A 26811-nucleotide genomic window follows, 5' to 3' on the forward strand; every position below is an offset into this window, starting at 1 on the left:
TTCCTGAATGCGTCCTCGCTCGAATATATACAGGTTAATTAAGAAACATTCCATGCAGCAGCTATAGAACACTTAGCAAATTCATTGGACCAGTGCGTTTAAAATATTTTTGCAAATTGTTATGGGGATATTAGAATCCCGTTGTCTTATCCTTCGTCATCTTCAACCTAAACTGTGTTTAAACCACTGCATACATCAGACAATAGACTCTCCATCTGTTTACCCAATGAAGCTGAAGCTATGGCTCGGGTGTCAGAACACATTGCTCCCTGAGGACCCAAACATGAATTCCTGAACAGAAAAAATAAAAGAGAGAGAGAGAGAGAGAGAGAGAGAGAGAGAGAGAGAGAGAGAGAGAGAGAGAGAGAGAGAGAGAGAGAGAGAGAGAGAGAGAGAGAGAGAGAGAGAGAGAGAGAGAGGGAAAAATATATATATATATATATAGCAAGAGAGAGCGAGAGAGAGAGAGAGAGAGAGAGAGAGAGAGAGAGAGAGAGAGAGAGAGAGAGAGAGAGAGAGAGAGAGAGAGAGAGAGAGAGAGAGAGAAAAAAAATATATATATATATATAGCAAGAGAGAGCGAGAGAGAGATCCGAGAAGACAAATAAGTCCATTAGAAGGAGGAGGAGACTAAGCCTTGTCAGGGGAGGATGTTAAACATGAACACACTAGTTCTTAAGCAATCTTGGCCAGAGAAATTTAGTTTTTGGCAGAGCTTAAAGTGGGTCAAATAGTCTGGACAACCTAAGGTCACTTCTCCCAGGGAATCCAAAGAAATACTAAAAATAGCGTTTAGTGCGTTTACATTCACTAGCAAGAATGTGCAATGTGTAGTGTACTATTAGTACAAAGAGTCTTGAGTTCTCACTGACCACATGGCCTGAGCAGGAACATGATCTGCCTTAGTTAAAGTCTATACGTAGGGCCCAGAGTTGTTCCTGGTCAGGCTGATGTGGTCAGGAAATGTCATAGTGATCTAGAGTATCACTGAGACTCTTTGGCTCTTCTGTTGCTGTATGCAACACTGGGCTCTCACAGCGATGTTCGTGTTTGGGTTTTCAGTGGGAAATGAAAATTGCCGGTAGTCTGTAATTACATTGGTTGGCTCTCATTACAAATAAGCGGTAATGTTCCATTCATTTAAAAAAAACATGTTGTTCTTTGCATATATTTAAAGTTAAAAAAAAATAAGAATTTAAAGTTTCATGAAGGGATTAATTGAACATTTATTTCACCACATGGAAAATATTTTAGTGAAGGAAAGCCCCATGATTAACAGATTACTACTGTACAGTAGTCCAACTGTACGTGGTTCTACCACAACGTAAAACTACCCACTGGGAGTCAGTTGAACTTTGCTGTGGCTCTCCTGCCTTCCAAACGCAGTGCTGACGAAACAAAGGGTCTTTATGAAGTGTGTAGATGGAACCCTCTCCCTGTATTTCCCCCTCTTCCTGAACTCACACTGCTTCACTCCAACGACATGGAGGCTGAGAATGGCCCCCCTCTTTCATCTCAATCCTTCTCTCTCATCTCACTCACTCCTTCTCTCTCATCTCACTCACTCCTTCTCTCTCATCTCACTCACTCCTTCTCTCTCATCTCACTCACTCCTTCTCTCTCATCTCACTCACTCCTTCTCTCTCATCTCACTCACTCCTTCTCTCTCATCTCACTCACTCCTTCTCTCTCATCTCACTCACTCCTTCTCTCTCATCTCACTCACTCCTTCTCTCTCATCTCACTCACTCCTTCTCTCCTTTCCCTCTTTCTGCAGGGCGAGCAAGGGGCAGACGGAAGCCCAGGGGCCAAAGGTTATCCTGGCAGGCAGGTGCAGTAAATCTAGTGTCGCAGTGCTGGTAAAGCAGGGCTACACACACCATACAGTACATTAACAGCTGTAAGAGAGAGAGAGGTGCTAGCTAAGGCTAAGATAAGCAGGGCTACACACACCATACAGTACATTAACAGCTGTAAGAAATAGAGAGGTGCTAGCTAAGGCTAAGCTAAGCAGGGCTACACACACCATACAGTACATTAACAGCTGTAAGAGAGAGAGAGGTGCTAGCTAAGGCTAAGCTAAGCAGGGCTACACACACCATACAGTACATTAACAGCTGTAAGAGAGAGAGAGGTGCTAGCTAAGGCTAAGATAAGCAGGGCTACAGTACACACAGTAAACACACTCATGTCTAGTGTTCCGGTGCTGGATAAAGCTAAGGCTAAGCGGGGCTACAGTACACACACCAAACACACTCCGCTCATAAGAGGCTTGAGTGAGGGATTGGGAGTGTAAACACTCTGGATGAGGTGGGCAGAGAGAATGAAAGGGTCTTTGAAAGAGCTGCAACACTGTAAGACTGTCAAAAGCACCTGTGGCAGGATTAGGGATATGATTCTTCGGTTTGCTGCCCCTGGATTTGCCATAGGCTTTTACTTAGTAGTCAATACCTTGACTGAACATGGAAATGCAATCAATCTGTGAGTAACGTAGCTGCTCCTCCCATGGAATACGTTTCCTTAGGAGTTTTTAGGAGCTCACACTGTGAGTTTCATGCAGCGCTGTCACTTCTGGGAATATCATTTGAATACGTTTTTAAAAGTCTCTCATTGACAAGTAGTATGTGGGTTTCTCCACGAGGTAAAACATGCTTCCTCTCTGCTGTCCAGAACAGAACGCATGTTTGTAACGGCGCCTACACACACGCACAGCTGCAGAATCACTCATAGCTCGGCTTGTTAGAAAATGTTTATGTTAGCTTAGAGTTCAGACCTGGGGCGGAGTGTTTTGTCTCTGTATCTTTAGTGCTCTTACCCTGTCATTGTTGTAACTCCCCAGATACACACACACACACACACACACACACACACACACACACACACACACACACACACACACACACACACACACACACACACACACACACACACACACACACACACACACACACACACACACACACACACACACACACACACACACACACACACACACACACACACACACACACACACACACTGTTGTAACTCCCTAGCTAGACACACGCTTCAGACACCCACACTCTTCAGACTGATGCATTAGGTTTTAGCACCCCCTACCAACTGTGGACTGTGAATCACTGGCTACAGTGAAGAGTTGAGACAGTGTGAATCACTGAACCAGCTGGTCTCCTGAGGAGTTGAGAAAGTGTGAATCACTGGATCAGTTGAGACAGTGTGAATCACTGGACCAGTTGAGACAGTGCAGATAGAGCCCATGTATGTTCATTAAGGTCTTCTCAACTTCAAGATTACCTAATGGAGATGTTCTATGAGTTCCAAACAAGACCGTCCCTCCACTAATCTGCCTGTAAACACATGTTGGAAATATTCAGCCAAAATGAATAATCGTCAGTTAGTTATGATAGCACTATGTGAAAGCATAGTGAAGCACTAATCACAATTTGGGTCCAATCCACTTACAATTCTATCTGTTTTATGGACATTACACATGTAATGTATTGTATGCATTATGAAATGCATTACGTAAATCCATTTGTAATGTAATTTGTTATGCTGTGCTCTGTAGGGTTTACCTGGGCCTGTTGGCATTATGGGGCCTAAAGGAGTCCGGGTGAGTCATATAAAAAATGGCATTAACAAAGTACTATCTCTGTTCTGTATAGGGTTGTTCATCAGTTGTCAAGATACTATATAACTTGACTGTGCTGTTTGTTCTGTTTTGAGTGTTTCTGTCTGATAAATGTGACAGATACAGAGCATCTGGAAAGTATTCAGACCCCTTGACTTTTTCCACATTTTGTTGCGTTTCAGGCTTATTCTAAAAAAGAAATGTTATTTTTTATTATCTCATCAATTACACACAATACCCCACAATGACAAAGCAAATACATGTTTGCAAATGTCTAAAAAAATAATATATATATATATATCACATTTAAGTATTCACACCGTTTACTCAGTACTTTGTTGAAGCACTTTTGGCAGTCTTCTTGGGTATGACGCTACAAGCTTGGCACACCTGTATTTGGGGAGTTTCTCCCATTCATCTCTGCAGATCCTTTCAAGCTCTGTCAGGTTGGATGGGGAGCGTCGCTGCACAGCTATTTTCAGGTCTCTCCAGAGATGTTCGATCAGGTTCATGTCCGGGCTCTGGCTGGGTCACTCAAGGACATTCAGAGACTTGTCCCAAAGCCACTCCTGCCTTGTCTTGGCTGTGTGCTCAGGGTCGGTGTCCTGTCGGAAGGTAAACCTTTGCCTCAGTCTGAGGTCCTGAGCGTTCAGGAGCAGGTTTTCATCAAGGACCTCTCTGTAATTTGCTCTGTTAATCTTTTCCTTGATGCTGACTAGTCTCTAAGTCCCTGCCGCTGAAAAACTTCCCCACAGCATGATGCAGCCACCACCATGCTTCACCGTAGGGATGGTACCAGGTTTCCTCCAGATATGACACTTGGCATTCAGGCCAAAGAGTTCAATCTTGGTTTCATCAGACCAGAGAATCTTGTTTCTCATGGTCTGAGAGTCCTTTAGGTGCCTTTTGGCGAACTCCAAGAGGGCTGTCACTCTACCATAAAGGCCTGATAGGTTGAGTGCTGCAGAGATGGTTGTCCTTCTGGAAGGTTCTCCCATTTCCACGGAGGAACTCTGCAGCTCTATTTATGGGATATTGTGTGTAGATTGATGATTTTTTTAAATGTTTAATCCATTTTTAGAGTAATTATGTAATTAAAAACACATTGGGTCTGAATTCTTCCTGAATGCACTGTATTTGTTTTTAGAGAATGATATGTACTGAATGAACCTTACTGAATATTCACTGTTTGATATGATTTCTACCATGTTCTATTTACTTCCTGTATAAATACACTGCCAATACAGTCATATCATTGAAATATATTTAGAAGATTCTTTATGACTTCTGTCAAGGTCAGAGAGCATCACTGTCAACCAGGGTGCCTGCCCAAGGCATACTAAAACACAGTATGGTTTTTGCAGACAAAGAGTAAGGCCACACAGTCACATGATCTGTTTGTACAGTACAGTACACCCTATTCTAAAGAGGACTTTGTTCCAGAGGTCTCTAGCCACTTGCTGTGTTAAATCAACTGTGAAAAGCTTGTTAAATAAATCAACAAGACCAGAGCGGTCACATAAAAAAGACATAACGTAAACACCATTCGTCAAAAAAGCTGGCCCTGTTAACTCACCATGATTAAAATCACAGAGCTCTTTGTGGTGATGCTGGTACAACAAGAGATTTGAGGTGCTGTAAAAGTAATTAGCTTGTGTTGAAAAACTTTTCACCTGAATGTCAATTGTTGTTGCTGGTGATATTTGTTGATATTTGTTGTTGTTATTGTTGTATTTGTTGTTGCTAGTATAGTACCTCCAGTTCCCATATGCCTCCCTCTCCCCCTCCTCTCGCCCTCCTCTCACCCTCCTCTAGCCATCCTCTCTCCCTCCTCTCGTCCTCCTCTCTCCCTCCTCTAGCCCTCCTCTCTCCCTCCTCTAGCCCTCCTCTGTCCCTACTCTAGCCCTCCTCTAGCCCTCCTCCCTCATCTAGCCCTCCTCTCTCCCTCCTCTAGCCCTCCTCTGGCCCACCTCCCTCCCTCCTTTAGCCCTCCTCTAGCCCTCCTCCCTCATCTAGCCCTCCTCTCTCCCTCCTCTAGCCCTCCTCTGGCCCACCTCCCTCCCTCCTTTAGCCCTCCTCTAGCCCTCCTCTCTCCCTCCTCTAGCCCTCCTCTCTCCCTCCTCTAGCCCTCCTCGCTCCCTCATCTAGCCCTCCTCTCTCCCTCCTCTAGCCCTCCTCTGGCCCACCTCCCTCCCTCCTTTAGCCCTCCTCTAGCCCTCCTCCCTCCCTCCTCTAGCCCTCCTCCCTCCCTCCTCTAGCCCTCCTCGCTACCTCCTCTAGCCCTCCTCTAGCCCTCCTCTCTCCCTCCTCTCTCCCTCCTCTAGCCCTCCTCCCTCCCTCCTCTCTCCCTCCTCCCTCCCTCCTCTAGCCCTCCTCCCTCCCTCTAGCCCTCCTCCCTCCTCTAGCCCTCCCCCTCCCTCCTCTAGCCCTCCTCCCTCCCTCCTCTAGCCCTCCTCGCTCCCTCCTCTAGCCCTCCTCTAGCCCTCCTCTCTCCCTCCTCTAGCCCTCCTCCCTCCCTCCTCTAGCCCTCCTCCCTCCCTCCTCTCTCCCTCCTTCCTCCCTCCTCTAGCCCTTCTCCCTCCCTCTAGCCCTCCTCCCTCCCTCCTCTAGCCCTCCTCGCTCCCTCCTCTAGCCCTCCTCGCTCCCTCCTCTAGCCCTCCTCTAGCCCTCCTCTCTCCCTCCTCTCTCCCTCCTCTAGCCCTCCTCCCTCCCTCCTCTCTCCCTCCTCCCTCCCTCCTCTAGCCCTCCTCCCTCCCTCTAGCCCTCCTCCCTCCTCTAGCCCTCCTCCCTCCTCTAGCCCTCCTCTAGCCCTCCTCCCTCCCTCCCTGCCTCCCTCCCTCCCTCCAGCCCTCCTCTAGCCCTTCTCCCTCCCTCTAGCCCTCCTCCCTCCTCTAGCCCTCCTCCCTCCTCTAGCCCTCCTCGCTCCCTCCTCTAGCCCTCCTCGCTCCCTCCTCTAGCCCTCCTCTAGCCCTCCTCTCTCCCTCCTCTCTCCCTCCTCTAGCCCTCCTCCCTCCCTCCCTCCCTCCTCTCCCTCCCTCCCTCTAGCCCTCCTCCCTCCCCTCTAGCCCTCCTCCCTCCTCCTCTAGCCCTCCTCCTTCCCTCCTCCCTCCCTCCCTCCCTCCCTCCCTCCCTCCCTCCCTCCCTCCCTCCCTCCCTCCCTCCCTCTAGCCCTCCTCTAGCCCTCCACTCTCGCTCCTCCCTCCTCTAGCCCTCCTCCCTCCCTCCCTCTAGCCCTCTTCTAGCCTTCCTCTCTCGCTCCTCCCTCCCTCCTCTAGCGCTCCTCCCTCCCTCCTCTAGCCCTCCTCTAGCCCTCCTCCTTCCCTCCTCTCTCCCTCCTCCCTCCCTCATCTAGCCCACCTCGAGACCTTCTCTAGCCCTCCTCCTTCCCTCCTCTAGCCCTCCTCCCTCCTTCATCTAGCCCTCCTCTCTCCCTCCTTCCTCCCTCATCTAGCCCTCCTCTCTCCCTCCTCTAGCCCTCCATCAGTAAGCAGCCACCCTGGAATCATCAGAGATCCCTGACGTGAGGGTATGTGCCCTTGGACTACATCGTGGAAGGCAGCACCATGCAGTCCATGGGCATATACACTTGCCTCAAGGCTTTGTTCTTCACGAAGAGCCCCACCCCTGCGGCCAACAGAATCTCACCAAAAAGGACTAAAGCCACACTGATGTGATGAAACCAAAGAAGAGAGTTATAGAAATGTAATTGATCTCCTTTTTGTCCCTCATCCCTCTATTCTCCTCACCCCACTCTCTTCCCCCACCTCCTTCTTCACTATCCATTTCTTTATCTTCTCTCCTCTCCTCTGCTTTATTCCATGACACTTATTTCACCACCTCTCTCCTTTCCATCTCTATCTGCTCTCCCCTGTCCTCCCACTCTCCTTATCCTCTTCCTGTCACCTATACACCTTTATTCCACCAATATTTCTGCAGGGTTTCATAGGAATCCCTGGGGTTTTTGGCCTTCCTGGACCTGATGGTGAGAGAGTAAGTAGTCCAGAATATCTCCTAGAATATGAAAATGAATAACTATACAATAACCTTTCTACCTCTTTGAATTACTTGTTTGGTGCATTACTGACACTAAAAGGAGACCACCTCTCTTAGTCCTATGGGAGGGGTACACAGTAGCTGAAAACCCTCCTGTGGGCATTATTATCAGTCAGGATGATCAGATCTAACCCTTAGTGAGTTTAAATGATTGTGAAATAGAGGTGCTTACACTGGATGAAATGCTAGCAGTAAGATGGCTGGAGTCATCCCCCAATACAGGATCAAGTGCTGGTGGAATTCCAGCCATCCCTCCTCTTTGGATAATAGTCAGGAGATGGGCTAACACTAAGAGCTGCTTTGGAGTAGCCTGATGAAGACTCATTTTCCCAGAACCCCCCCAGGCCACTGGAGTAGACTTGTAGGCTATATTAGAGAGTATTTTTGGACATGCTTGCACTAGCTTACATTTGATACAGTATGTGTATTGGTTCTAGTAGGCTACCTTAAAGAAACATTCATAATCTGCTTGTAAAATAAATATTACATTATTATTGACATTTACCTCTTCTTTTGCTGTTCCCCTCCTCTCTTTTTTCATTTCCCATCCTTCTCTCTTTCTCTACTTCCTCAGGGAATCCCTGGTGTTCATGGGAAGAAGGGCAAGATGGGTAGGCCGGTAAAGATTTCTCTCAACATACCTTTTTATAGAGAATACCATGAAATCATCTTTTCCTTTTTTCACCGTCTGTCATACCTTAAAGGTCAATTCCACCACTTTTCAACCTCATTTTCATTATCTCCAGCACAATACCAGTGTCAACATATGTAAAAACAGATGGATTTTTATATTTTGTAGGGAAAATAAAATCTAAAGTTTAGAAGTTCACCAAAAGTTAAAGCGGTGACGCAGGGAGCAGGAAAGTATCCTCCCTTGGTCCAGGAACATGTTGCAGGTTGAAACTCACCAGTTTTTACTTCTAATACTACCCTGTGATGTCACATAGAAACATTTTTTAAAGGGCCTTTCTTCTAATATTTTTAACCACCGACCATAGAAACAAGCTGTTTTCACATGTGTAGATACTGGTTTGGTGCTGGAGATGATGAATATGAGGTTGAAAAGTGGCAGAATTGCCCTTTAAAGATACAGCTAGGGTAATTCAGTGAGTATGGCATGGCTATTATTCAGAGGAACAGTCTTGAGCGTGTATGGGGGCATCTTGGCTTTAACCATACATCAGTGATACATGTTGTGGTAGCCTCCACACAACCACAGTGGAAGACTGTTGAAGACTGTTGTCTTTTCACTCTTGAGATGGCTGGCTACACCTTGAGCCTCGAGTCTGTCTGCATATTTCCACTAGTCTATACAGTATATCATTTAGAATAGGATGAGATCTCAACGGACTACAACTAGGACACTATTGGCAACTATCCCATTGATTATACACTGAGTTTGCAAAACATTAAGAACATGACATGCTCTTTCCATGATGTTGTCTGAACAGGTGAATCCAGGTTAAAGCTATGATTCCTTATTGATTGCACTTCTTAAATCCTCTTCAATCAGTGTAGATGAAGGGGAGGAGACAGATTAAATAAGCGTTTATAAACCTTGAGACAATTGAGACATTGATTGGGTCTGTGTTATTCAAAAGTCTATTACATTGGACTATAACAAAGCCTTTTACATTAGACTATAAAAAAGCCTTTTACATTAGACTATAACAAAGCCTTTTACATTAGACTATAACAAAGCCTTTTACATTAGACTATAACAAAGCCTTTTACATTAGACTATAACAAAGCCTTTTACATTAGACTATAACAAAGCCTTTTACATTGGACTATAACAAAGCCTTTTACATTAGACTATAAAAAAGCCTTTTACATTAGACTATAACAAAGCCTTTTACATTGGACTATAACAAAGCCTTTTACATTAGACTATAAAAAAGCCTTTTACATTAGACTATAACAAAGCCTTTTACATTAGACTATAACAAAGCCTTTTACATTAGACTATAACAAAGCCTTTTACATTAGACTATAACAAAGCCTTTCACATTAGACTATAACAAAGCCTTTTACATTAGACTATAACAAAGCCTTTTACATTAGACTATAACAAAGCCTTTCACATTAGACTATAACAAAGCCTTTTACATTAGACTATAACAAAGCCTTTTACATTAGACTATAACAAAGCCTTTTACATTAGACGATAACAAAGCCTTTAACATTAGACTATAACAAAGCCTTTTACATTAGACTATAACAAAATCTATTACATTGGAACAATGTTTAGTGCAGTGGAGGAACTTTTGGTTTTGGAATTCCAGCCCAGCTAGTCACAGACCAGGGAAGTATTTTCATTGGCGCCTGTATGGGGATTTCCAATTCTCCCATCAACATATTGAGATGTGCTTACATGGAAAGTCCTGATGTTCCAAATGACTTATGTAATAGAGATTTCTTCCCAAGCACAGTTTTACAATGTTACATGGTGAAGTGGGTTATTAAGCTGACGATGGTCAGTGAACGACAATTGAAGCTGGCACAGACTATAAATAGCTGTTGAGGTAGCCTCGCTATTAAGAGCATTTGGCCAGTAACCGAAAGGTAGGTTAGGTGGAAAATCTGTTGATGTGCCCTTGAGTAAGGCACTTAACCCTAATTGCTCCTGTAAATCACTCTGGATAAGAGTGTCTGCTAAATTAGTAAGATGTCATTTTTTTAATGAGGAGAGTGCAACTTTAGCATTTGATGACGGCATCTCTCTGTGTGTTTGTTTCTGTGGTGCCGTACCAGCCCTTCTCCTTCTCATCTTCAGTAGCTACTTTTTCTTCCTTACATTGAGTCGTCTAAACATTCTGTGTGTTTGTTTCTGTGGTGCCGTACCAGCCCTTCTCCTTCTCATCTTCAGTAGCTACTTTTTCTTCCTTACATTGAGTCGTCTAAACATTCTGTGTGTTCACAGTTACTAGCGTAATGTTCTCTGAGTGGCACTTGCATATGACAGAACTAATCTAATCTGGGATCAGACATATTGCCTTTCCAGCAGATGTCGTACTACCTGCAATCTTTCAAGTACCATCTTTGAGTTAAAACAACTTAAGAGCTGCGGAGTAGCTATGTTTTAGTTTAAACCAACACTATTATAATGTTTGGGTAAAAGCGCCATTTTGCACATTTTCGAAGGCATCACATTGCAGCAATTACCAATGTATGACTTTCCCCAGATGTTTTACTAATGCTTAACTCAACACTCTGCCTGCCACACACATTCCATCCTTCTGAATAATATCTCCTGCAATAGAAACGGCTGGTAATATCACCATCGCTTCATCTAATATTACATTTTCCATCCTCACTCTGTGGGCCTATGAGACCTCTACTACTAGTACCATTAATCATACAGGCACAGTCTATACAGTAACTACAGTCTATACAGTAACTACAGTCTATACAGTAGCTACAGTCTATACAGTAACTACAGTAACTACAGTCTATACAGTAACTACAGTCTATACAGTAGCTACAGTCTATACAGTAACTACAGTAACTACAGTCTATACAGTAGCTACAGTCTATACAGTAACTACAGTCTATACAGTAGCTACAGTCTATACAGTAGCTACAGTCTATACAGTAACTACAGTAACTACAGTAGCTACAGTCTATACAGTAACTGCAGTAACTACAGTCTATACAGTAGCTACAGTCTATACAGTAGCTACAGTCTATACAGTAACTACAGTCTATACAGTAACTACAGTCTATACAGTAGCTACAGTCTATACAGTAACTACAGTAACTACAGTCTATACAGTAGCTACAGTAGCTACAGTCTATACAGTAACTGCAGTAACTACAGTAGCTACAGTCTATACAGTAACTGCAGTAGCTACAGTAGCTACAGTCTATACAGTAACTACAGTAACTACAGTAACTACAGTAGCTACAGTAGCTACAGTCTATACAGTAACTGCAGTAACTACAGTAGCTACAGTCTATACAGTAACTACAGTAGCTACAGTAGCTACAGTCTATACAGTAACTACAGTAACTACAGTAGCTACAGTCTATACAGTAACTACAGTAACTACAGTAGCTACAGTCTATACAGTAACTACAGTAACTACAGTAGCTACAGTAGCTACAGTCTATACAGTAACTGCAGTAACTACAGTAGCTACAGTCTATACAGTAACTGCAGTAACTACAGTAGCTACAGTCTATACAGTAACTACAGTAACTACAGTCTATACAGTAACTGCAGTAACTACAGTAGCTACAGTAGCTACAGTCTATACAGTAACTACAGTAGCTACAGTCTATACAGTAACTACAGTAACTACAGTAGCTACAGTAGCTACAGTCTATACAGTAACTGCAGTAACTACAGTAGCTACAGTCTATACAGTAACTGCAGTAACTACAGTAGCTACAGTCTATACAGTAACTACAGTAACTACAGTCTATACAGTAACTGCAGTAACTACAGTAGCTACAGTCTATACAGTAACTACAGTAACTACAGTAGCTACAGTCTATACAGTAACTACAGTAACTACAGTAGCTACAGTAGCTACAGTAGCTACAGTCTATACAGTAACTACAGTAGCTACAGTAACTAAACTCTATACAGTAACTACAGTCTATACAGTAACCACAGCCTATACAGTAACTACAGTAACTACAGTCTATACAGTAACCACAGTCTATACAGTAACTACAGTAACCACAGTCTATACAGTAACTACAGTCTATACAGTAACTACAGTCTATACAGTAACCACAGTCTATACAGTAACTACACTCTATACAGTAACTACAGTCTATACAGTAACCACAGCCTATACAGTAACTACAGTAACTCCAGTCTATACAGTAACCACAGCCTATACATTAACTACAGTAACTACAGTCTATACAGTAACCACAGCCTATACAGTAACTACAGTACTTCTGTGATGGAGAAGGGCCAAGGCTGAAGCTGAAGCTACAGCAAGGTGTTGTTGACCTTGGCATTGTGACAAGCAGCACACGTTGAGCGTGTGGCCTAGCGGAAACCTCAGCCTCCCAGAGCCTCAGTGTAGCCTATCATAGCGTCACAGCTCTTGTTCTCTGGTGTCATAATGGAACAGATGCAGCCAGGAGGAGGAGGAAAGGAAAGAGCCCAGTCAGCAGATCCCGGGCCAGCCAGTCGGTCCCCAGGCTGCTGGTTAGGGCTCCTGCCAGCGAGGCTCAGTGCAGCACGCGCACTCCCAAACATTCAGCCATGGAATTTCCTGCCGCTGCGCACGCACACAGTCTCTAGGAATAAAGAGTCCAAGGAGCTTGTTTACAGCATGCTGCTTGACGTGCTGCTTGACGTGCTGCTTGACGTGCTGCTTGACATGCTGCTTTACGTGCTGCTTGACGTGCTGCTTGACGTGCTGCTGGACAAGCTGCTTGACATGTTGCTTGACGTGCTGCTCGCTAGCTTGGGGTTTATTCTGCAAACCTCTTTGACAGGGATGGAGTTTGTCTACTGAGTGCTGACATTGTGTTTTGTTTATTTTCCGCACATCCAGAAGTGCAGTGTGGGTAAACATAAAGGAGAAGTAAAGAATCAATAAATGAATACTGTAGTTACTAGAAGGGAAATTAAGTAATCACTCATTATCTAAACTAATTTAGAAGTGCATCACTATTATTTTATCTGCTGATGTGCCTAACTGAACTGTAAGCAAAACCACGCAGCAAATACTGCATTGTAACCAATGTGCATGCCGTAATACTTTAGCTTTGTGTCTACTATACAGCCACACCATTATGGTTTATATTAGGAAGCCCAATATTCCAAGAACATATTATTATGGTCAACTACTCTGGGTGTGGGAAAGTAATGGTATGTAATGATATGGTTGGCCATGCCAAGCATTATGGTTCAATACCATTATTTTTAGTACAAATGTGTTGCTTTGCAGAATGGTTGTGTTTCAATCTGTTTCTTCCATAGTGTTTAACAGCTCTCTGCCACCCCGGTACAGAGTGATAACATGCCTACTCTCTTTGTGTTTGTGTACTCAGGGGTTTGCTGGGGACTTTGGCGAGCGGGGACCACCAGGACCAGACGGAAACCCAGTAAGTGAAACAGCAGAGATGACTGTTCCCCTGGCCATCACTTCAGACCTATGTTCAGATAATATGTTTTATTTCAAATACTTATGTTGTGCTCTATTGAGCTTAACTGGCGCAATGGAATGAATGGAATAGTCCCAAAAGTGCAAAGCTCATCCTTCTGGCACTCCAGGCAGGCTCAATCAAACACTCAAGGTATTTGAACACTCCAGGCAGGCTCAATCAAACGCTCAAGGTATTTGAACACTCCATGCAGGCTCAATCAAACGCTCAAGGTATTTGAACAACAAAAAAAGCCATTTGAGTTTCAGCCTTTATTGAAGGTATCTGTTGTTTGTTTTTAAAGTCACAGGCCTTTTTGTTTCTGTATCTTGGTTTGGATTCAATAATTAGCCAGTGCATTATCTCCTGAAGGACACACAACAACAATCTATTTCGAGATTTTAAATGACTGATTTACATAATTTTAGTACAGCGGTCAAGTGGGCTCAATCAGCCCATAAATGGTATAAACTGCATACCCTGGCTGTTTGCTTCCAGGCACTACTTAAACTCACACACACACACACACACACACACACACACACACACACACACACACACACACACACACACACACACACACACACACACACACACACACACACACACACACACACACACACACACACACACACACACACACACACACACACACACACATGGTAAATAGAAGTCACACTTGATGAATTGAAAACAACCCCTTTTAGTTTCCCCTGTTGGGGTACGTAAAACTCCACCCCGCATTTTATTTCATTTGCTTCTTCCTGGGACCTCCTGAGGATTTCCTACTTCTGAGCCCGTAATGATTCCAGCCTGAGAGTTTGTTATATAGTTACTTGCCCAGAGCAACTCTTTCTGGTCTTTGATCATGTCAGACCACAGTTATCCACATTCACAGTCATGAGGGAGGGGGCTCTGGACTCTGAGATCTGGACAATTTGTTTGCTGTTTTAAATGTTGCAGTAATGTCTGTAAGATCTGTAACCTAGAGCACTCACATTGCTAACTAGTTATTATAGCAGCAGTATATACACTCTTATGCACTTCTCAGTACCTGCATTGGTGACAACTTGGGAGAGTCAGATCACTGCATAAGTGTGTGTATCCAAGCAATGAAGCGGGTATTGTACTTCAAAAGGTCAAAAAGATAATCATATCTTCACTAAAGCCATTTCTTAGACCACATCCCACTCAAGTTAGTTTGACATGAGGGCATAATGTGGTTCTGAAGCTTCCTCAACTCTACCTTTCTTAACAGCTCTATGAGTGGCAACTGTATAGAGATATTGTGATTGGCTGACCTCGACAGACCTCTTCAACACCATTTCCTGCCCTGTTGTTCCAACAGGGGAGAGGGAAGTTCCTGTTGGCTCAATAACTTCTCCTTCAGTCATAATGAAGCTAGAGGAGGAAGGATGGGAGAAGGGGGAGGGATGGGAGAAGGGGCAGGGAGGGGAGAAGGGGGAGGGGGCAGGAAGGCCACACTGGACTCTAACATCTATCTCCCCTTTTAGAAAAAGCTCCCCTCTTTCTCCCTCTCCCTCCGTTTCTCTCTCTCTCTCTTGCTCTCGCTGTCTATCTCTTTCACTCTCTCTCCCTATCAATTCAATTTCAATTTCAGGGGCTTTATTGGCATGGGAAACATATATTTACATTGCCAAAGCAAGTGAAATAGATAATAAACAAAAGTGAAATAAACAATACAAATGTCATATTATGTCTATATACAGTGTTGTAATGACATGCAAATAGTTAAAGTATAAAAGAGAAAATAAATAAATAGAAATATAGGTTATATTTACAATGGTGTTTGTTCTTCACTGGTTGCCCTTTTCTTGTGGCAACAGGTCACACATCTTGCTGCTGTGATGACACACTGTGGTATTTCACCTAATAGATATGGGAGTTTATCAAAATTGGATTTGTTTTCGAATTCTTTGTGGGTCTGTGTAATCTGAGGGAAATATGTGTCTCTAATATGTTCATACATTTGGCAGGAGGTTAGAAAGTGCAGTTCAGTTTCCACCTCATTTTCCTATCTCTCTTCCCCTCTCCCTCTCTCTCTCTCTCTCTCCCTCTCTCCCTCTCCCTGGAGCGGATATGGGCATGGCATGTAGCAGTGGGTTAATTACCGGGGACAACAAGCCCCTCTCTGTGTGTCGCACCATCTTTCATTAGCTTGGCCTGGCCCACGAGATGGGAGCTGGAGATTACACAAGCTATCAGGGGAAAACACAAACAAACCAAGGGCTGGGGTCTCTCCCCCCTCCTTCTGCCAGCAGTGTAAAGGAACACTGTGCCTCTCTTCTGCCTGTATTTGTTTCGAACAAAGCCTATAACCTTAGAAATCTGCTCTCTCTCTCTCTATCTCTCTCTCTCTCTTTATTTCTTAGGGAGAGCTGGGAGCCCCTGGTCCTAATGGAGTTCTTGGCCTCATTGTGAGTATTTAAAGCCATGCGTACCTTCACTCTGTACTTCTCTCCAGGACAATCTGCCTGGTTTGGGGATCTCTGTGCTTCTCTCTCCAGGACATTCTGCCTGGTTTGGGATCTCTGTGCTTCTCTCTCCAGGACACTGCCAGGTTTGGGGATCTCTGTGCTTCTCTCTCCAGGACATTCTGCCTGGTTTGGGGAGCTCTGTGCTTCTCTCTCCAGGACACTCTGCCTGGTTTGGGATCTCTATGCTTCTCTCTCCAGGACATTCTGCCTGGTTTGGGATCTCTGTGCTTCTCTCTCCAGGACACTCTGCCTGGTTTGGGGATCTCTGTGCTTCTCTCTCCAGGACACTCTGCTTGGTTTGGGAATCTCTGTGCTTCTCTCTCCAGGACACTGCTTGGTTTGGGGATTTCTTTCCTTCTCTCTCCAGGACACTCTGCTTGGTTTGGGATCTCTATGCTTCTCTCTCCAGGACATTCTGCCTGGTTTGGGGATCTCTGTGCTTCTCTCTCCAGGACACTCTGCCTGGTTTGGGATCTCTATGCTTCTCTCTCCAGGACATTCTGCCTGGTTTGGGATCTCTGTGCTTCTCTCTCCAGGACATTCTGCCTGGTTTGGGGATCTCTGTGCTTCTCTTTCCAGGATACTCTGCTTGGTTTGGGATCTCTGTGCTTCTCTCGCCAGGACACTGCTTGGTTTGGGGATCTCTTTGCTTCTCTCTCCAGGACACTCTGCTTGGTTTGGCATCTCTGTGCTTCTCTCACCAGGACACTCTGCTTGGTTTGGGAGCTCTGTGCTTCTCTCTCCAGGACACTCTGCTGGGTTGGGAGCCCTGTGCTTCTCTCTCCAGGACACTCTGCTGGTTTGGGAGCTCTGTGCTTCTCTCTCCAGGACACTCTGCTTGGTTTGGGATCTCTGTGCTTCTCTCTCCAGGACACTGCTGGTTTGGGAGCTCTGTGCTTCTCTCTCCAGGACACTCTGCTTGGTTTGGGATCTCTGTGCTTCTCTCTCCAGGACACTCTGCCAGGTTTGGGGATCTCTGTGCTTCTCTCTCCAGGACACTCTGCCTGGTTTGGGGATCTCTGTGCTTCTCTCTTTAGGACACTGTGCATGATTTGGGGATCTCTGTGCTTCTCTCTTTAGGACACTGTGCATGATTTGGGGAGCTCTGTGCTTCTCTCACCAGGACACTCTGCTTGGTTTTGGGATCTCTGTGCTTCTCTCTTTAGGACACTGTGCATGATTTGGGGAGCTCTGTGCTTCTCTCTCCAGGACACTCTGCTTGGTTTGGGAATCTCTGTGCTTCTCTCTCCAGGACACTGCTTGGTTTGGGGATCTCTTTGCTTCTCTCTCCAGGACACTCTGCTTGGTTTGGGATCTCTGTGCTTCTCTCTCCAGGACACTCTGCTTGGTTTGGGATCTCTATGCTTCTCTCTCCAGGACACTCTGCTTGGTTTGGGATCTCTGTGCTTCTCTCTCCAGGACACTCTGCTTGGTTTGGGATCTCTGTGCTTCTCTCTCCAGGACACTCTGCTGGTTTGGGGATGCCTGTGCTTCTCTTTCCAGGATACTCTGCTTGGTTTGGGATCTCTGTGCTTCTCTCTCCAGGACACTGCTTGGTTTGGGGATCTCTTTGCTTCTCTCTCCAGGACACTCTGCTTGGTTTGGGATCTCTGTGCTTCTCTCACCAGGACACTCTGCTTGGTTTGGGAGCTCTGTGCTTCTCTCTCCAGGACACTCTGCTGGGTTGGGAGCCCTGTGCTTCTCTCTCCAGGACACTCTGCTGGTTTGGGAGCTCTGTGCTTCTCTCTCCAGGACACTCTGCTTGGTTTGGGATCTCTGTGCTTCTCTCTCCAGGACACTGCTGGTTTGGGAGCTCTGTGCTTCTCTCTCCAGGACACTCTGCTTGGTTTGGGATCTCTGTGCTTCTCTCTCCAGGACACTCTGCCAGGTTTGGGGATCTCTGTGCTTCTCTCTCCAGGACACTCTGCCTGGTTTGGGGATCTCTGTGCTTCTCTCTTTAGGACACTGTGCATGATTTGGGGATCTCTGTGCTTCTCTCTTTAGGACACTGTGCATGATTTGGGGAGCTCTGTGCTTCTCTCACCAGGACACTCTGCTTGGTTTTGGGATCTCTGTGCTTCTCTCTTTAGGACACTGTGCATGATTTGGGGAGCTCTGTGCTTCTCTCTCCAGGACACTCTGCTTGGTTTGGGAATCTCTGTGCTTCTCTCTCCAGGACACTGCTTGGTTTGGGGATCTCTTTGCTTCTCTCTCCAGGACACTCTGCTTGGTTTGGGATCTCTGTGCTTCTCTCTCCAGGACACTCTGCTTGGTTTGGGATCTCTATGCTTCTCTCTCCAGGACACTCTGCTTGGTTTGGGATCTCTGTGCTTCTCTCTCCAGGACACTCTGCTTGGTTTGGGATCTCTGTGCTTCTCTCTCCAGGACACTCTGCTGGTTTGGGGATGCCTGTGCTTCTCTTTCCAGGATACTCTGCTTGGTTTGGGATCTCTGTGCTTCTCTCTCCAGGACACTGCTTGGTTTGGGGATCTCTTTGCTTCTCTCTCCAGGACACTCTGCTTGGTTTGGGATCTCTGTGCTTCTCTCACCAGGACACTCTGCTTGGTTTGGGAGCTCTGTGCTTCTCTCTCCAGGACACTCTGCTGGGTTGGGAGCCCTGTGCTTCTCTCTCCAGGACACTCTGCTTGGTTTGGGATCTCTGTGCTTCTCTCTCCAGGACACTCTGCTGGTTTGCGGATGCCTGTGCCTCTCTCTCCAGGACACTCTGCTTGGTTTGGGATCTCTGTGCTTCTCTCTCCAGGACACTAAAGCTTGGTTTGGGATCTCTGTGCTTCTCTCTCCAGGACACTGCTTGGTTTGGGAGCTCTGTGCTTCTCTCTCCAGGACACTCTGCTGGTTTGCGGATGCCTGTGCCTCTCTCTCCAGGACACTCTGCTTGGTTTGGGATCTCTGTGCTTCTCTCTCCAGGACACTAAAGCTTGGTTTGGGATCTCTGTGCTTCTCTCTCCAGGACACTGCTTGGTTTGGGAGCTCTGTGCTTCTCTCTCCAGGACACTGCTTGGTTTGGGATCTCTGTGCTTCTCTCTCCAGGACACTCTGCTTGGTTGGGGATCTCTGTTTATGACTTGCCTTGTTGCAATATTGTTGATGATAAACAGAGCTAAGCAGATGTCCCAAATGTTGCCATAAAGAACATAGAGCAAGAGCATTACATCATCTCACAAGCTTGTTGGGAATGTGTATGATATCGCTGTTCTACTGCAGTGTTCCAAGTCTTCTAAGTGTGTCTGTTTTGTATGTTGTTTGTGGCAGGGAGACATGGGTCCTCTAGGGATGATGGGTTTGCCAGGACCATGTGGACTCAAGGTAACTAACCTACTCCTTTACTCACTTTGACTGTAAACGCTGTTACATGATGATGTAGATGTAATATAATGCAGGTGCCATCATTTCAAGAGGGGTTCATCTCTATCGCTATGGCAATGTTATATCTGTTTACTCATCTGGTTATTCAGGGGGTACCCGGAAACCCAGGAGAACCAGGACTGAAAGGTGATAAGGTGATCTGAATATCTCTTTATTAGCCTATTGTATTTAAATCAACCATGCTATCAGATAAAAATGTTGCATGCAATATAGTCTCATCTACCAGCTGGCTCTCTGGGAACGAGGTGGTTACATGCTGTATAACTACCATAGACATCTCTAGAAATCTGATTCAGGAACAGTTTGTAGACCACCCTCAAGCCTACTAGATGGTTTCTAACTGTATCTACTGTAGCTTATCATCAATCACTGCTAGTTTAGAGCATGGGCTTGCTATGTTCTCCATATATCACACATACTGTATGTATAAACTACTGAGAAATATGTATTTTTCTTTGTAAAAATACACATATACACGTACTGTACTCAGCCAGATGTGCAGTGTTCCTGTGCTGTCTACAGGTCACCAGCTGACAGCCCTAGAGCTGCCTGCTGGGCATACTGGGTCTGCCTCATGCCCTCAGCTGACTGCAGTACTCATCAATAGAGTGCAGGATTTGTACTGTACTTTTAGTTTATTCCTAACTCTAACCGCTCCTATCCTCTGTCCTTCTTCAGGATGACGTTGGTCTTCCAGGGGAACAAGGAGAGAATGGATTCCAAGGTGACAAGGTATTTCACTTCCCCACTTAACAGATGGTGATGACTGTCGTCTGAGTCTCTGTATCAGGGGTTTATCCTTTCGTATCACAGAAATGCTCTCGTTGTTTTACAGGGTATCCAGGGTTCACCAGGATTGCCAGGCACTCGAGGGAAACCAGGGCCACATGTGAGTCCATTAACCCTTATATAGGGTATGTGTACCAGGGACCATGTACAGTATATTACTAGGTTATCACTTTTGAAATGGCTAGTGATACAAAGGGTATCCAGCAAACTACAATGCTGTCTCTGTCCTAGGGGGTGACAGGTGAGCCGGGTCCTGATGGTATACCTGGCCCTCCAGGCCAAGAGGTAAGGCCCTGTGTGGGCGTCAATATTACTCATGACCCAGGATTTACCTTCTCCTTGTGATGGATAGTAGAGATGACCACCTGTTGTCTGGTTGTTCTCAGGGTTTCCCAGGAGACATCGGCCCACCAGGTCACAACGGCCCAGAGGGCCCAAAGGTCAGTAGCCTATAATGAAACTCTCACACCTATTAAGCCTTGTTTATACCTGGTGCTAACATGCGTCCTTTGTCCTGATCTTGTCCACATTCTGATGTGTCTTATATCCGTCCACCGTGTAAGCATTGTGACCAGATCTTTGGGGTGGCAGGTAGCCTAATGTTTAGAGTATTGGGCCAGTAACCGAAAGGATGCTAAATCGAATACCCGAGCTGACAAGGTAAAGATCTGTCGTCCTGCCCCTGAACAAGGCAGTTAACCCAGTGTTCCTAGGCCGTGATTGTAAACAAGAATTTGTTCTTAACTAACTTGCCTTGTTAAATAATGGTTAAATAAATAAATGAAAATCTCCTGGTCCCTCCCTGTATGCAAATGATTTAACAGCTATTCTTTCAAAATAATATATATAATTTTTAAGATAAATATTGATGCCATAAGTCAATGGTGCCACCTGTCAATGATATGAATTATGATTTAAATTGTTTCTCTGTCCAGATCTGTCTACAATGTGTGCCTGATCATAATCAGACCACAATGCATGTTTTAGTTGTCTACACCTGTCTTTTTTTCAATTTAAAGTTTTTTTCAATCAACCAACAAAACACATTCCACATTCACAGATGTGACAGGCTTTTTTTTAAAAAGTCAAAAAAATAATAATACATTTGAAAAAATAAAAAGTAAAAATACAGTTAAAATGAATGATAAAGTCAAATAAAAACATTTATTTTTCTTAATCATTTTATTTCCCTTGGTGCATATATATATACATACATACATACGTACATACATACACACATATACACACATATACACACACACACACACACACACACACACACACACACACACACACACACACACACACACACACACACACACACACACACACACACACACACACACACACACACACACACACACACACACACACACACACACACACACACACACACACACACACACACATACATAGATACGCACACGTACTCAAAAACTAAATTAAAATAAAAACACACAAAAAAACATATAACACTTGCAGCAGCACTATCAAGGTTCTTATCAGCTATTCCAAGCATTCGCTGAGACGACGGGCCAATAATTTGTTTTTAGGTTTTACAGTACCTTACACAACATATATCTGCGCATTTCCCTAGACACCCCGTTCACTCTGTCCAGTTTGAAATATAGTTGAATAGTGGAGACCAGAGTCTATCAAACGTCGGCTGTCTCTTGTGGAGGTCATAAGTGAGCTTTTCAAGAGGAAGAAAGTCAACAATCTGGTCAATCCACATTTTAAATGTAGGAGGGGTATTAGAGGCCCACAATAGAAGAATACATTTCTTAGCAAAGTATGTAATAGTAATTTTCTCTGTCAGGATCAAGAACAAAGTCCGGCTGGGCATTAAGAAGATAGATACACAGGGTCATATCAAACTGTACCTCTAGTATTTTCTGTGCAGCAGTATGTACAGATTGTCACAATCTGGCAATCTCTCTACAGCTCCAAAATACATGCATATAGGTTCCACTTTCAGAGGTACATCTTTTACAGTTAGGAGACATATCTGTTTTCATTCTATGGAATCTCAAAGGAGTATAATAAAATTTGTACAAAAATTTGTAATTAGATTCTTTCATTTTTACATTGGTAGAGGAGCAGTATACCTTGTCGCAAACCTCCGCCCATAACTCATCACTGATAGTCAGACCAAGGTACTTTTCCCAGATTATTTTCAAAGGAGTAAAGGAGGAGCTTCCTTTCTCAGAAAGGAGTCTATAGATGTAAGATATTTTGCCTTTAATGGATTGTGCTGTGACAAGAAGGGTTTCAACTTCATTCAACTGAGTTCTAAACCTCCTCTTGGAGATAAATGAGGAAATTACATGTCTAATTTGAAGATATTTAAAAAAAAATGGGATCTTGGCACATCGAATTCACTGCAGAGCTCTTGAAAGGATTTCAGTGTAGTGGTGTTCTTATGAAATAGGTCTGAAAAGGTCCTGATTCCTAGAGTATGCCAAAGATTAAAGTTGGCATCCCTCAGGGCTTTTGGCAAGTCTGGGTTGCCAACTATAGGCGAGTGAGAACATATTTGGGAGGAAATGCCCAGGTACTGTATTTCTTACAGTCCCTCCACGCTAGTAGGGTGCTGTAAATCACAAAGGTGTCTACACCTGTCTGAAAATGTGGGCACAATCAGAATGCAGACAAGATCACGAAAAAGGACGCATGTTAGAACCAGGTATAAACGTGGCTTTAATGTAGCTACTTGACATCCTCATGTGGCGTAGTTGGCAGGATCAAGCACTTTTATGAGCAATGAGTATCTTTAGTGCTGTGAAAGGTTTAGTTGGTTTTTAATGAATACAAAGACCAGTGGTTGGCAAGGAGCAGGTCCATGGACCTTGGAAGTACTTTCTGGATCGCGTGGGGAACGCTGGGGACCAGTGCTGTTGGACTGCCAGTGCACCATGGACAGCAACATGGGGTCCGTACACAATCTAACGTCCTGTATCATTCTTCTCAGGGGAAGCCAGGAAACAGAGGTTTACCAGGGCTCAGAGGAACAGCTGGACTAGAGGTGGTCTTTAGTTTACTACATAAAACAATGACGTATTCATTACATGTCAAGACCCAGTCTATATGTATATAGTATGTACTGTATGTAAGATATATGACAGCAGTGATCTAGCGTTTCCGCATAGTCCACTGATGGTGCAAAGGGGGGTTTTGTCCCTGTCTTGACCCTCTGTCTCCATATTGTTTTCCAGGGCGATGAGGGGCCACTTGGACCACCTGGACCTACAGGACCGGAGGTGAGCGCTGATTGGACAGCTCAAAACCAAAACAAACAAAACAAGCAAGTCCAAAAATACAATATGGGTCACTCAGCACATGAAAACCCCCAAATGTTCACCTCTCAGCATCCCGAAGCCTGTTTCATAACCAGGAACCTTCAGGGAGGGAAGCAATTTGCTTCAGTTGGTGTTTAAATCCAGCTGAATCACTATGATATGGTTTGCTATATACCATTAGCTCTTGGCAGAGTTGTCACTCTATTGTGCAGAAAATCTATTTTGATATATGGCTGACTGCTTATTGTGCATTTGTGGCATGAGTTTGGTTAGTACAACTGCTGTGCTCGGCCACATCTCCACATGGTGCTCATCTGTTATACGAAGACAACAGCCTGGGATGAGATAGGCTTCTATAAAAAAACAAAGCTTTCTGGTTTTGAACCAATGAAAATAAAGCCATGAATTTCCGTCCGTAGGCAGTTAGCCCAGTTAGTAGGATTATTATGAAAACTGTCCAAATATCTGCTTTCTGCATTAATTTTTAAGATGTTACTTGTGCAAAGTGGCCATTTAGCTAAACACTGGAAGTAAATGTCAATGCTTCATTAAAAATACTGAAAAATCCATTTATAAACCGGCTTGGAATGGCTCTCTGTTTCCCTTGCCTAATATTTTGTGAGCTTGTCTTCCACCATAGATGGACATATCCTCCATTCCTTACTCTGAATAATCCTAAACATCTGGATATCTATGAGGATAGACTATGGTTGCATCCCAAATAGCACCTCATTCCCTATATAGTGAACTACTTTTGACTAGCGCCCATAGAGCTCTGGTCTAAAGTTGTGTAGGGAATAGGGTGTCATTTGGGATGCAGGCTCTCTCTCTCTCTCCTAGATCCGGTAAACGAGCTCTGAAATTCAGACCTTTTTTCTGATTGTGTCAGTAAGTAGCCTGGGCTTGGATTCCATCATAATGCATCTTCCTACAGAGACGTCTGGAGTCGTTAGTTTGGAGTCGTCCCAAAGTCAACAATACATGCCAATATATCACTTCAGTTAGAAGAGCATTTATCCAGTTCAACAATAGCAGAGCATTTATCCAGTTCAACAATAGCAGAGCACTAATCCAGTTCAACAAAAGCAGAGCACTAATCTAGTTCAACAATAGCAGAGCATTTATCCAGTTCAACAATAGCAGAGCACTAATCCAGTTCAACAATAGCAGAGCTCTAATCCAGTTCAACATTAGCAGAGCCCTAATCCAGTTCAACAATAGCAGAGCTCTAATCCAGTTCAACAACAGCAGAACACTAATCCAGTTCAACAATAGCAGAGCACTAATCCAGTCCAACAATAGCAGAGCACTAATCCAGTTCAACAATAGCAGAGCTCTAATCCAGTTCAACAACAGCAGAGCACTAATCCAGTTCAACAATACCAGAGCCCTAATCTAGTTCAACAACAGCAGAGCTCTAATCCAGTTCAACAACAGCAGAGCCCTAATCAAGTTCAACAACAGCAGTTCACTAATCAAGTCCAACAACAGCAGAGCCCTAATCCAGTTCAACAGTAGCAGAGCCCTAATCCAGTTCAACAGTAGCAGAGACCTAATCCAGTTCAACAATAGCAGAGACCTAATCCAGTTCAACAACAGCAGAGCCCTAATCCAGTTCAACAATAGCAGAGCATTTATCCAGTTCAACAATAGCAGAGCACTAATCCAGTTCAACAATAGCAGAGCACTAATCTAGTTCAACAATAGCATAACTCTAATCCAATTCAACAATAGCAGAGCTCTAATCCAGTTCAACATTAGCAGAGCCCTAATCCAGTTCAACAACAGCAGAGCTCTAATCCAGTTCAACAGTAGCAGAGACCTAATCCAGTTCAACAATAGCAGAGACCTAATCTAGTTCAACAACAGCAGAGCCCTAATCCAGTTCTACTCTCTCATACAGATAACTAAGCACATTAAAGAACAGAGTATTCCAAACGGCCAACTCCGAAAGACAGACACCACATTTCATTGAAAATAGTGATTCAATATAACACATTAGATCCAATGATGGTTTACTAATGCATTAGTGAGCTAAATTCTCGGTTCCATTATTGATGGATTTGGGCCTTTGAATAATATAGAGAGGGACAGTGACCTTTCTCTTCTTTGCCAGGAAAAGCCAACAAAAGTACCACATCTTTTTCAGGCATTAATTAAAACTTTGACAATAACAGAAGACATTTCACGAAATGAGTGTGAAAGCCGAGTGCTTTATTGGTGCTCTTAAACATTTGAATGTTTTTGAGTGTTTTATTGTTCTAACCCATACGTCCAATCAAAGAACAGTCAACCATCATTTTCACACCATACATTAATCCAGACACTCTTAAAGCCAGATTGGAGGAGTCTTTAGGACAGATTGTAGATTTACAGTGTATTCTGTCTGTAGGGTTGTTAGTGTGGTGGTGGGTGGGTTACGGTACTAGGGCGGTTATCTTTAGGGCAGATGATGATTCTACTGTACTGTTTGATGAGGTACTATGGGTCATGTATGTTTTCTGTTCAGGGCAGACCTGGAAGGCAGGGATTCCCAGGGAAAACAGGTCCCGAAGGACTGAAGGTCAGATTCTATTAACGTAATGCACCATCCATCTGCCGGAGTCTATCACTCTCACTCTCTCTATCACTCTCTCTCTCTCTCTCTATCACTCTCTCTCTATAACTCTCTGTCTATCACTCTCTCTCTATCACTCTCTCCTTCTATAACTCTCTCTCTCTATCACTCTCTCTATCACTCTCTCTCTATAACTCTCTCTCTATCACTCTCTCTATCTAGCACTTTCTCCTTCTATCACTCTCTCTCTATCACTCTCTCTCTATAACTCTCTCTATAACTCTCTCTCTCTATCACTCTCTCCTTCTATCACTCTCTCTCTATCACTCTCTCTTTATCACTCTCTCTCTATCACTCTCTCCCTCTATCACTCTCTCTCTATCACTCTCAATTTCTATCACTCTCTCTATCACTCTGTCTCTCCATCACTCTCTCTCTATCACTCTCTCCCTCTATCACTCTCTTTATCACTCTATCAATCCA

The 26811-nt window shown here is 44.3% G+C and overlaps 1 protein-coding gene across 1 annotated transcript in view; it reads left to right on the forward strand.

The window, feature by feature from the left end:
- Positions 1-26811, forward strand: part of LOC124034948 (collagen alpha-1(XXVII) chain B-like) — a 132544-nt gene that overhangs the window by 68519 nt on the left and 37214 nt on the right. The window contains exons 7-21 of the mRNA XM_046348341.1: positions 1778-1831; positions 3569-3613; positions 7568-7621; positions 8259-8303; positions 13706-13759; positions 16192-16236; positions 19570-19623; positions 19773-19817; positions 20362-20415; positions 20519-20572; positions 20704-20757; positions 20859-20912; positions 23444-23497; positions 23688-23732; positions 26281-26334. Coding sequence (XP_046204297.1) covers positions 1778-1831; positions 3569-3613; positions 7568-7621; positions 8259-8303; positions 13706-13759; positions 16192-16236; positions 19570-19623; positions 19773-19817; positions 20362-20415; positions 20519-20572; positions 20704-20757; positions 20859-20912; positions 23444-23497; positions 23688-23732; positions 26281-26334 — 765 coding nt within the window. The remainder of the gene's footprint in view (positions 1-1777; positions 1832-3568; positions 3614-7567; positions 7622-8258; positions 8304-13705; positions 13760-16191; positions 16237-19569; positions 19624-19772; positions 19818-20361; positions 20416-20518; positions 20573-20703; positions 20758-20858; positions 20913-23443; positions 23498-23687; positions 23733-26280; positions 26335-26811) is intronic.

This window comes from Oncorhynchus gorbuscha, linkage group LG05, assembly GCF_021184085.1.
Source record: "Oncorhynchus gorbuscha isolate QuinsamMale2020 ecotype Even-year linkage group LG05, OgorEven_v1.0, whole genome shotgun sequence".
NCBI classification, from domain to species: domain Eukaryota; kingdom Metazoa; phylum Chordata; class Actinopteri; order Salmoniformes; family Salmonidae; genus Oncorhynchus; species Oncorhynchus gorbuscha.